Below are 12010 nucleotides of genomic sequence, written 5' to 3' on the forward strand. Positions count from 1 at the left end.
GGGGGAATATTCCCCCCTTAACTCAAGGTATAGGAGGAAATACGGAATTGCGGCACAAATCTCAACGGCTCGACCTACGCTCTTAATATTCGGTGTATAGTGTGATGGGGAGGAAACCCATCACCAGTGCGAAATTGGAGGTCACAGGTCAAAGGGCAGTGGGGAAATCTAGCCAGGAATCTAGCCAGGGTCAGATACAATAAACACCCGCATAAAAGAACCCGTGATTTTAAGAACCTCCAGGCTGAAATTGGACCAATAAAGCACCTATTATATAAGAACCTCTTCAGCCGGATAAATTAAACAGGTTCTTATATAAAAAAAATGCCAAAAATTAAAGCAAACTAGGGCAATCCAAGTATGTGTGCTACACCATTGGAAACCAACAACATGTAGTTCCAGATAATATTAATACCTTCTCACAGGAGGATTGGATTTTAGGCCGCCGTAGTCAAGCCGGCGTACGGCTCACGAAAACTGCGCGATGTTACGCTTCCCGCTATACGGATTCGCGCGCCCGCCCTCCTTCGGCGCGCGAATTCGTATAGCGGGCAGCGCGAGATGCTACATACAACACCCCGCGGTCACGTGCGCCCAGTCCCGCGGAAGTGCGTGGCTTAACCGCTCTCGGCGGTCGGGGAATAACGCATCTTAATTTTGCGCAACGCTATCTTGTACCCGGTTTCTCTGGATTTTGACGATACAGAGGATTGAGGGGGAGGATGGTGTGAATATTATTAGTGTCAATTATTCACTAATTAAAGCCAATTTTACCTAGATAATGTACACAATATCCCCCCCAAAATTAAGAACCTCTTTAAGAACCTCTTCAGGCTGATTTCTCACTATGTACCATATATATAAGAACCACTTCAGCATGAAACAGAAAATCACGGGTTCTTTTATGCGGGTGTTTACTGTATCAGACATTTTCTGAGGACATGGTCTAATGGACCGAGTGCAAAACTTTTTTGTTTCAGCGCTGACCTACCATTTTTATCACTTTAATATTGAAATGACCATGAAATCTACTTTCCGCTGACGTGCGAAGAGTAAGTGTCTGATAACCTTTTGACCCTCAAGATGAGGGTTAAACATGGATTTGTTGACTGTTAACAAAGGACTGAACTGCTTTTGCTATTAGATTCCCCTCCACCCGACTATCCCAATTATCCACTTCCCTCTCCCCCATCTCATTAATTGTCACTGCCATCGTACTCATCATTATCACGCTCATTGACATTCATAATCAGAAAGCTCATTTCGACTTCGAACAGTAACTTAGCCAACACGTTCAAGGCCACATTGAAAACCAGAACCGGAAACCGGAAGTTGTTCCGACCTCTAGCGGCGACAAACACGCATGGTGTTGACTAGTTACTTCCCCTACTTAAGATCTTATATAATTATAATTATTCCTTACTTAAGATCTACTTATGATGCCCTATCGGTAAATATCGGTAAATTTTAATACAAAATATCGGGAATTTCGGTCAATTCTCAGACTGATCATCACATAAAGAAGCTGAAATATCATCAATAGACCAGTTACTCCATTTTTTTTCCACTGGCCTATCGGGGCATGGAACCAGGTTCATTTACCAGTTTCATTGGCCCCACGGAAAATTTACTGGCCCTGGATACCGGGCCATGCAGTGGTTAATTTCGCAGACTATACTAAATGAATTGTTTGTTTCATAGAATATCCTAAGAAATTATCTAATGATGTAGGTAGGGAAATTTTTTTTAGTAGTTTTTCCAAATTTTACTAATTTACATTAAAATTTATATGAAATAGCATTTTTCAAATATATTGAGAAATGGCGAAATTTAGATGTGTGCAAAAAACAGGGGGTGGGGTACTGTTGGTGTTACGTAATTGGGGGGGGGGTAGGGTGTGATGTTACAAAATGTTACAGGGGGTGGGGGTGTCAAATTTGCTGAAAAAAGGTGTTACGTAATTTTTGAATCGCCCCTCTGTATGTTTTAATGCGGGTGATCAGCTAAGCAAGCGCATAGCCCAGCATGCATGCATGCGAAAATGCACAGTGCAGAAACTTCTATACCACCTGCTTCAGCGATTGCAATTCAAATTCTGCAAACTACCTGTTTCTGATAAATGCAGATGATTTCCAATTGGAATTTATATCAATAACCAGCACGCAGTGAAACTTCACTGCATACATACATGTTGCATACGGTAGTCAACTAGTCATTCGGGTTATATACACACTGTAGCGTTTTCGTGTCTCTCTTTTGTGACGCCCGATGGCGCCACCAGTCGAAACGTAGTGACTAGCAGTAACCTTAAGGCCCGCTTATGTCGGCCTTACGACCTAGTCGCGACAAGATTTTGGAATATCGTACGTCAAAAAGCCGGCCAGATCGCCGATAAAACACATCGCGCGACCAAACTCGACCATGAGTTCTCTTACGATCAGAAAATACGGTCGCCGACTGCGATCGCAGGAATAGAACATGTTCTATTTCTATGCGGCTGTCGGCGCACGAGAATCGTGAGTGGGGCGCCAATCACCGCAGCGGGTTGTCGAGCACATATTCATCAAAAGTCACGTCATTAATAAGAATGGACACTACACGCCCTCTCAGCACGTTTACAAAGATGGATTATTGCCACAAACCCTTTCTCACAATACTATGATTGAGATTTTCCGTAATCACTATGAAAAAAATTTCTGCACATGACTTATAACGGATGTTCAGAAAATTGAGGATAGGATTTAACGAAGTTACATATGTTTACTGGTAAGCCCATTTGTTTCTTTACGTTACGTGACTCGTTTTATGTAGACTGTGGTCCGGCGGCCGGTCGGTCAAACTTGCTCGTTTGTGCTACAAGAACTGCTGTGCTAGTACCACAATATTGGGGCCGCGAACCCGTCTACGTTTCATGCAAGGAACCGCTCGATCTGATCGCGATGTGCAGGTAGTCACTTCAAGTCGACATGAGTGTTGCTACGCTGCTAATCGGCGATAAAGTAGTCGCGATAGTAAACGATCGTAGAACCGACCTTGAGCGGGCCTTAAGAATAGATCCCTATGTGAAGTTGTGCTGAACTAGCTCTAGTACATAGCGCGCTTACATTAACTGCTGTCTTGGGCCTATAAGACCGACCCAGTGGGGCATGCAATGGACACTTAATCTGCCACAGTAATCCGGCAAAAAAACGTCGTGGGTAGGCAATTACATGCCTCATTATCCCGATAGGAATATGTCTATAATGTTATGAGCCGCTACAAAATTGAACTCTAACTATCGTGTGCAATGGTATAGCTGCGGTAATTCTTTGTGAACAAACATTCGATTTGCGAAAGCTTCAAACGGCCATTTCGGTGCGGCGCTGCAGCAGCGCGCAGTCCAGTCGGGAACTTATGGTATTTCGCATGTGGAGGGTGCGCGGGTTGGGGTGGTTGCTGCGAAAAACATTGTTGTTTGTCAGAGTAAACAAACTTAAGCGCAGCAAAAGAGATTGTAATATTACGTCTTTGCATGAAAGATGAACAAATTACTATTATAATTATGTCTACTTGACAACAACAATGTTTTGTCCACACACCAACACAACCCCGCCCACCCCTCCGATCATGCGGAAATACATAGTTCCGCCTGACTGGCTGGAGTAAGTATCGTCCGAGCATTCTAATGGTGAATGCTATGCCAGCGGCCAGATTAATGTAAGCGGCTTATAGCTTCTAGAAAGCTATGTGAACACAACATGACACTGATATTTAATCAATCTGCGAATAGTAATCTATAAATATTATTCGAGTATACCATGTACCTAATATAGGCGCCTAATTACCTCATTACTATTACTTCACTACTGAGTACTGAGTAGTAGTTAGTAGTTATTAGGTATATTACTATTATAATAATCGAATATTATGTTTAGCACGTCAGTAGCGTACGGCGATCCCCCGTACGCGGGGTACACCGTACAGGCTACCACCCCCATGTAGTCACACCTTGCCGAAATCATCAAGAATAATTGTTTAATGACAATTCGTGTGCCTTATAATTAGAATGCCAATTTATTTAGCAGATAGAACTGTCATATAACTATACACACAATATCGCCATGCCAAAACACATGTTAATATAGTATAAACTCACCAGTTTGAACTTTCTACCTCGTCCGCCATAGTGGGATATGACGTCATTAACTAGGAGTGTCATAAGTAATATACGACTGCGTATGTTTAAGGGCCGGACACACTAGGCGATTAAATCGGGCGACTAAATCGCCCGATTCTATCGGGCGAGTCGAGTCGAGTGGGCTAGTCGCCGATAGATAAATCGTAGGCCGACATAAGCGGGGCCTTTTAGGTAAGCACACTGACTTCTAGTGTGTCCGGATGCGTGAAATGGCCGTATCGTCACCACCCAGGATTCTGCTGCACCAGAGCGCCCCAGTTCTACTGCACTCGATCCGCAATAACCCACCCACCGAACGTTCCGGTTCCGGAAAAAAAATTACGTTTAAAATCTATGCTGTAGCACTAGAACCAATAATTGCTGTATTATGTAGAGGAGAGAAAAACATGACACGGAGAGAGATGAACGCATGCACACGCACGCATGCACGCACGCACGCACGCACGCACACACACACACATAGACAACACACGAACGCACGCACGCACAACACACACAGAGACAACACACGCACGCACGCACGCACGCACAACACACACACGTTGCATGCATGCCTTCACGGCCCGGCTTCAACGTATTCTGAAGTACGATGCACTGAAACGGTAATATTAAAAACTATAACTGATAGTATATACAATTTTGTAAATAATGTTTTATTAGTTATCAATATCATACTCATAATATATATTTTAGATACTTTAGTCAAAAGATCAGCTTTAGCTACATTCCTCTTTGAAATTTACAAATTGACCTTTTAAAATGATCAGAATTGGTTGCTTTCAACATAGCCTGAAAATGCAGGAAATGCCATTTCAGGGCTCTAAATTTCAAATTTTTTATGTGAGAGTACCCCCAGACCCCCCGCATCGGCTTCACGATCGCGGCGTTAGCCATGCCTGCCTGCGGCACACACCATAACCGCCACTCTTGCTATTATCACTGGGTGATCCTACATTTTTCTGCAGTAGCACATTTTGGGAGGCCACTACGGCCCTGAATATTAAATAACCTATTTAATATTCTACGGTATTATTTACTCACCCACGACAACAGGACAATACGGGGTGCTTACTCACTGACTATAATTAAACACTTCAACAGCAGGTGGGTGGCGTTCCCTCTCACTCTACACTTCACTACCAAAATACACTGTCGTACGCCCGGCGCCGCCCACCAACTGAGAGAGAGAGTTCACGTGTTTCCCGCCACACTATGGGCCAACTGTTTCGCAATTCCCGTGCCATTCTCTGCCGCTAAAGGTGGGAGTACCTAGCGTAACATAGTGAGCACGGTGTTAACTCGGTGAGCAAACAACAAGACAAAACAATACTAAAAGACCGTAAACATCACAAATAATTACACAATCACAAACACAGAACATCTACACATACACTGCCCATGGTACCCATTGAGCTACCTCTCCCTTCCCGTGCTAGGGACCCGTGGTGACCGGTGCCACCGCCACACACCTTTGATGAATCTAGCCATAGGAATTGATAGTATATCAAAGAATCTCATGCTGGATTTGTTGTTATTACTATCACGGTTTAATATTGCTTGATAAATTCCTGCTATTTTTTTTATATCACTTCATAGTTTTCCATAATTTCAGGTATCTGGAGATGATCAAACATGGTCTTGTTGGAAGTGTAACTAACTTGGAATGCCAAGTGCAAGATAAATCTGTTCGGTTTACTTTAGCAGAGGTTGCAGCCCAAGTTGTCGAGGAATATGTGAGTATATAGGCCCCTGTGTTAACTATAACAACGTGTAAACCAAAACTTTAAACCCATACCAATATTCTAAACTACATTTTTTAGCTCATCTGACGTAGTCAGATGCAACTTGTAGAATCGCATGATTGTCCGTGCGTGCGTCCGGCCGGCCGTGCGTCCGTCCGTGCGTCAACAGTTGGGCACAAATCTTAACCGCTCGACGTACGGTGACGATATTTAGGACGTGGGGGGGGGATTGTGAAAAGTACTCGGGATGACCAATTTGGTGGTTAAGGGTCAAAGGTCAAGAGGTGTAAAAGAAGGGGGAACATTCCCTCCTTAACTTAAGGTATAGGGAGGAATATCACAAATCTAAACGGCTCGACCTAGGCTCGTGATAGTCGGTGTATAGCATCATGGTAGGAAAAGCCATCACTGTGCTGAATTGAGGTCCAGTCAACAGTCATGGATGCACAGGCCCAGATTTACACAATTTTCTGGAGGACAGGTGCGACCGAGCGATTGGAAAAACTTTTTGTGTTCACCGCGGGTGACCTAGCATTTTATGCTTTATTGAAGGCGACCATGAAAGTGGCTTTCCATGAATGTGTGAAGAGTAAGTGCTTGATAACCTTTTGACCCTGAAAGGGAGGGTTCAACATGGATTTGTTGACTGTTAACAAAGGACTGAACTGCTTTTGCTATTATTAGAGCCCATACCTGTGTGGATGTGAGGCTACATTTGCAGTTCAATTGCAAAGACAAAAGTTTGTTGAACAAGGTTTACACTCCTTAAATCATATTATTTTCTAAAGCAGTCTGTATATTAATAGCACCCTTAATGCTAGCGTGGCTACCGGCATCCGAAATCTAGGCAAAAACCCGGGGGCAACCCATTACTCATGCATGGGGGTGAACTGGCACTTTTCTAATAAACATGCACACCTGCAATGCAGATGTGTTTAATTTATTACTCGCAGCTGAGCCAAATTGTTACCTGCCTGAATATACTTGGATTTTAGCCTGTACATTTCAGTAACTTAGTGGAATTATGTTATCTCTACTTTCTTGACTTATCACCAATGCACAAAGGTCGATGCCATGTTTGATTATTGATTACACTTGCACGCGCCATCTCGCGGCAACTATAGGCCTAGTGATACATTATGACACGAATATATAAGACAGTTGAGCAGGTATGAAGTAGGATGCATTGTTAGGGTTTAGTTTTAGTGTTAATACCTATGCTACACAGTTTTGATGATGACGTAGCCGGTTTAGCGATAGAACAGGCTTTCAACCTTTTGCAGAAATGAAAGCCAGTACAGTAGAGCAGCAGATGAGCACTGTCGCTGTTGCGGCACTTGTCTTGTATATATTCCCCATCAGAAAGAATTACCATTAATGGTGCATGTATATTTCATCTTTGCAACTAAGTATGCACTTCTTACGTTATATGTTTGACTGTAGCTATCAACGAATAACCCAGAAAAAGATTCTAGGCCTACAGTCATTACTGGGCTACGTCATGTAAGTATATTTTTACCATTAACTTGCATTAATAAAATTGGTTTGTAAGGTTTAAGATGTTCAGATTTCAAAAACTCGTGGTGTAATTACATGATGTGTAATATGTATACATTTAAAGATACATTCAGGGTTGTAGGTGAAATTTGGTCAAAATTTCAACACCCATTTTGATAGATGGCACCTCTGGGCAACTACTATTATGTATGTGGTCTCACGAACAATTCAAAATCCCTGCATGTGCTTACAGGTGTAGAAATTAGTTTGAAAGTTTACAGGCCAGCCGGGCCCGTTAATTAAGGGATTTTACAGGCCCGCCAGGCAAATTACAGGCCCGCATCATTCCCTCATTCCCCGGATACTGCAGCATTTAAAAAAAAATAAGACTGAAATTTGAAATTCGTACAAAGATTAATTTACAGTAATACAAAGAACATATTCAGTGACTACTAATGAGCTGTCAGAATTCTCACTGTCCAGGGTTCGAAATTTACTTTTGAACAAGGGAGTCCAACAGACTCCCTGCCCTCAACAAGAGGGAGTCGATCCTTAGCAAAATGAGGGAGTCTGCAGTCTGAAGTTCAAAACTAAAGCACAACAACAATAACTCATACATTTTGAAGATTCGTGCGATGCACGTATGCCAAATCTTCTTTGGACACTTGCTGAAAAAAATACGGTAATTCCGTGAGGCCGTGCTCTGGAACGAACTTAATTGTTAGTATATCAGAATTTTCAGGGAGTTGCATGGACTCCTGCATATGTCAAATCAGGGAGTCCGACGGTAAATCAGGGAGTATTTGACTCCGGACTCCGTTTAGTTAGATATCTAGAAGCAATGTAAACTGTATATACTTCAAGATTCTAGGCACTTGTAACTTTGCGGATGTGCGGCGGCATTGATCTATGCATGGGGGTACTATACCGAGGACTGGGGAGGAGAAAAACGAAAGTAAAACCTTTCCCAGAAGCTCCGCCGACATTTCTAGAGCTTGAAATATATTATTTGACCAACTCTAAGTTACATGTATGCTGTTAATGCCAATGGTTATTTTTGTATACTATTTTGTTACTCACTGCTATTAAATAAGCGGACCACCAACTTTTGTGCAGGACCGTCAGCAGAGACTGCGCCATAAGATATATAGATTTGAATTTTGCCGGAGCGGGTGAACGGCGCCATTGCTGTGCCGCGCCGTGTGAATGGAGATGAGCCTCTACTATTTAATTCAAAGGGAAACGAGGAATCCTGTTCAACATGACATTATGACCCAAATGCAACCACCAACAAAAAATATTCCACCTCGCTGACCTTTTTGGCCAGGGGAAACACTGAAACAGATCAGTTATTTTGTCAAATTACAACAAATTTATGGTAATTGGCCACATAGGTCGCAGTGAGCACTAACAATAGCAATTGTACTTACCTTGCATGGTCAATTCTAAACACAGTCATCAAATCATCGTAGAATGTAGAAAACCGTAAAAATCTCTGTGGTTAGTAATGCTGCAGTTTCAATATTGATTTCTTGGAAATCACAAGTCCGATTCGAAAAATTTTGGTTCCGTTTTAATGCTAACATATTAATGGAGTAAACGGTCTCTGTATTTCTTATGAAAGTCTATATTTTAGAAGTTTTTGCTTTATTTACGTTATTGTTGTGTCATCAAAGAACATTACAGATTTTCTTGCATCTTTTCAACTTATTTCCTAAAAAAAAAACTTTAATTCCAGTGACTGTTTACTAGTGAATACTATGAACAACGTATGGCTAAATGTTTAGGTTTCAACCCTTTGCTGTTTCTGAGAAATGTCATTATGTGGAGAAAAACGTTTTTTCATATGAATTTAACAATTTTTGCTTTGAGGTAATTAGCGATGAAGTTTCTGTGATTGTTTTCACGGTGAGCGTAGAGAAACATCTCTTTTATTAAATAATTTGTTTAGATTTTGTGAGCAATTATGTTGTAATGCCCTTTACAGTGCATGATACCTGTCCGTAACTGACTGTATCCTCAACTCTATTGCAGTGTAGCGATAGAGAGAGCTTCACATACGAATTCTCTCTGCAAAGTCTATTGCCTTTTGTTGAGTATGTGTCATCAATGCAAACAACATTTCTTGTGCTCATCACCAGCAGAAGCATGCAGATTCTGCATGAAAAGTATGTATCGATTTCATAACGTGATGTCACTGAAAGATAAGACTGATGAGACTAGATATGTGAAACTCCACTCATACTTGCTTCCCACCCAACATATAATTTATGCGATAACCAGCATGCGATATATATGCTGATAAAGACAGGCTGCTAACACCCAAGTCCACTCTGTTGATTCCTGCCACAGGACAGCCAATATTCATTGATTGTAGAGATGCACATTTTCCTATTCTATTAATATTTTGATACTTTACATTTAAAATTGTGATTAATGATATTACGTTGATCACCTGTTATACATACAGCTTCTAGTCTTGAGAACAATATCTCGTATTCTTGTGCACATTGACGTATGATGATATGCTATATATTATTAGTAGGCATTGGCAGAAGACTAGCTGATATGTATGCCATCATTATATTGTAATATATACTATTAAAGCTAGTATTAAATATATATAATTATAAATATATATAATATATATTTTATTATATTTATTCCTATTTATATATATATAATATGTTATTATATAAATAGTATATATTAGTTGTGTATTTCCTAGTAGCCATTCCATGCTGTTTTGGATTTTGCCTCACAGAATTGGGGACGACCTCACAATGAAGTTACTAAAGCAGCCTGTTCTTCCTGCCAAGGTATACAGAAGAGCTGTATGAGGCAGGTATTTTGGTGAGGTGTTTATTTTGAGACGGGTTGAAAATTTTGCATAACGTTACATTCTCGCTAGTTTCGTTCTCATTGAATTGTTTCATTGAAAATCGCTATGGTATGATTGAATGTTAAATATACACGCTACAGACAAAACCACTAAGAGTACTACAGTTGGATTAATTTGGAAGCAGTTTGATGAAATTGAAAGGAAAATTTCTCGATTACATCTTTCGCACACTGCATTCAAATTCAATGAAAAGTCTGTTAGAGAGCCTCATATTTAATTATGAAAACACAGCTATCGTGTCGTGTATAACTATTGCTTATACCTAATCAACAGCTTACAGATTAATTTTCATTTGTTAGGCAGGATAGATCCTTTCTAATAAACGCTGTTTGGGCTGAAAGGATACGCAACAGGTTATCAAGAGGCAGTATACAACCTCGCATTGGAGGTTTTTACATGTCGCGCCTCCAATTGAGTAAGGTCACAAGAGTAGGTAGTATACAGAACATTCAAAGTAGGCCAATGCAAAAACAACTTACGCCATCGAGAGTACTAGAGAAAGATACATAGCAAGTAAACATAGAAGCCAGTAGATTCTGATAGCCATGTAGCAAAGAGCGAAAGCTAACAGGGCATTACTTACTTGGAACGCAAGCCCTCCAGAACGCCTCGACGGAAGAAAGCGTTACGTGGACGAGAAAGAGGAAGGGGAAGGGTGAACGTAAGAGTGGCCAGCCGAAGGCAAATCAGCGTAGAAGAGTGTCTAGCAAGACACAGATCCTGCTACCAGGCTTTCTATGAGCTATTTTGTAATCCAAAGCTGCTATGTTTCAAGTTGCTTAATGTCAATGAGTCGAGTTATGTAAATATAAGATGTATGATACATCTATATAGTCTATAGGCTTTTGACATAGGTCGCAATATTTGGATGCTTAGTGTTATTGATGTGACTATATCATTCTATTTTTATGCTGACAGTTACTTCATCCAGAATGAAAAAAAGTGTGGGGGGATGCTGTTTGATACTGTGGGCAGGGTGAGGCTCTATAAAGAAAAGATAAGTTTAAGGATTCATCACTTTCTTTTCTGATCATATTAATGGATAGAATTTTACAATTACTATGAATTGTAGTGATGTGTTATATGTTATAGAAACAGGCAAACTGCATCTGCATTCCTGAGAATTGCATAAAATTAAACATGAAAATGCTTACTGGAACTGGATACGCTATCATGCTCGACACGTAGGCAAAGGTAATATAGTGTCAGAGAACAGACGCATCTTTTGATGGGCCATTGAGATTAAGATGCGGGAATGCCCGTGGTGATTACATTCTGTGAGCATATGTAGAACTAATTTACTTTGAATCAGATCCGGTAGGCATACGGTTATAGTCAAAGATAATGATGTGTGCGATGTTTTATAACATTTTAGTGGCCTTGCAGTATAAAAAAGACACTATACGTGTTACCGCAAGAGTCCGATATCAGAAATGGTCCAAAAAATAATACGAAGAACAATTAGAAAAAGTGAAATGCATTTAAATTTGTTTCGGCCTCACTTGAGGGCACTAAGTATGCAACGTATGGTATACGTTTTACGGCAAGCAGACCTACCAAAATACAAAGACCGACACTTTCTGTGTAAGGTAAATGGATTTGAATTATCTAAATAGTATATAATGGGGTTGTTTTTTTTGCAGAGAACACATGGATACGCAGAATTGAGATGGCCGAGATTGATAACGAAGG

At 40.8% G+C, this 12010-nt stretch overlaps 1 protein-coding gene across 1 annotated transcript in view; it reads left to right on the plus strand.

Annotated features, from left to right (window-relative positions):
- The window catches only part of LOC106813153, a 17005-nt gene extending 5499 nt beyond the window's left edge, over nucleotides 1–11506 (plus strand). Inside the window, exons 5-9 of the mRNA XM_014817218.1 lie at nucleotides 5790–5910; nucleotides 7363–7422; nucleotides 9451–9584; nucleotides 10181–10250; nucleotides 11411–11506. Coding sequence (XP_014672704.1) covers nucleotides 5790–5910; nucleotides 7363–7422; nucleotides 9451–9584; nucleotides 10181–10250; nucleotides 11411–11506 — 481 coding nt within the window. The remainder of the gene's footprint in view (nucleotides 1–5789; nucleotides 5911–7362; nucleotides 7423–9450; nucleotides 9585–10180; nucleotides 10251–11410) is intronic.
- The last annotated feature ends 504 nt before the right edge of the window (nucleotides 11507–12010 follow it).

Source organism: Priapulus caudatus, unplaced genomic scaffold (assembly GCF_000485595.1).
Source record: "Priapulus caudatus unplaced genomic scaffold, Priapulus_caudatus-5.0.1 Scaffold731, whole genome shotgun sequence".
NCBI lineage: Eukaryota > Metazoa > Priapulida > Priapulimorpha > Priapulimorphida > Priapulidae > Priapulus > Priapulus caudatus.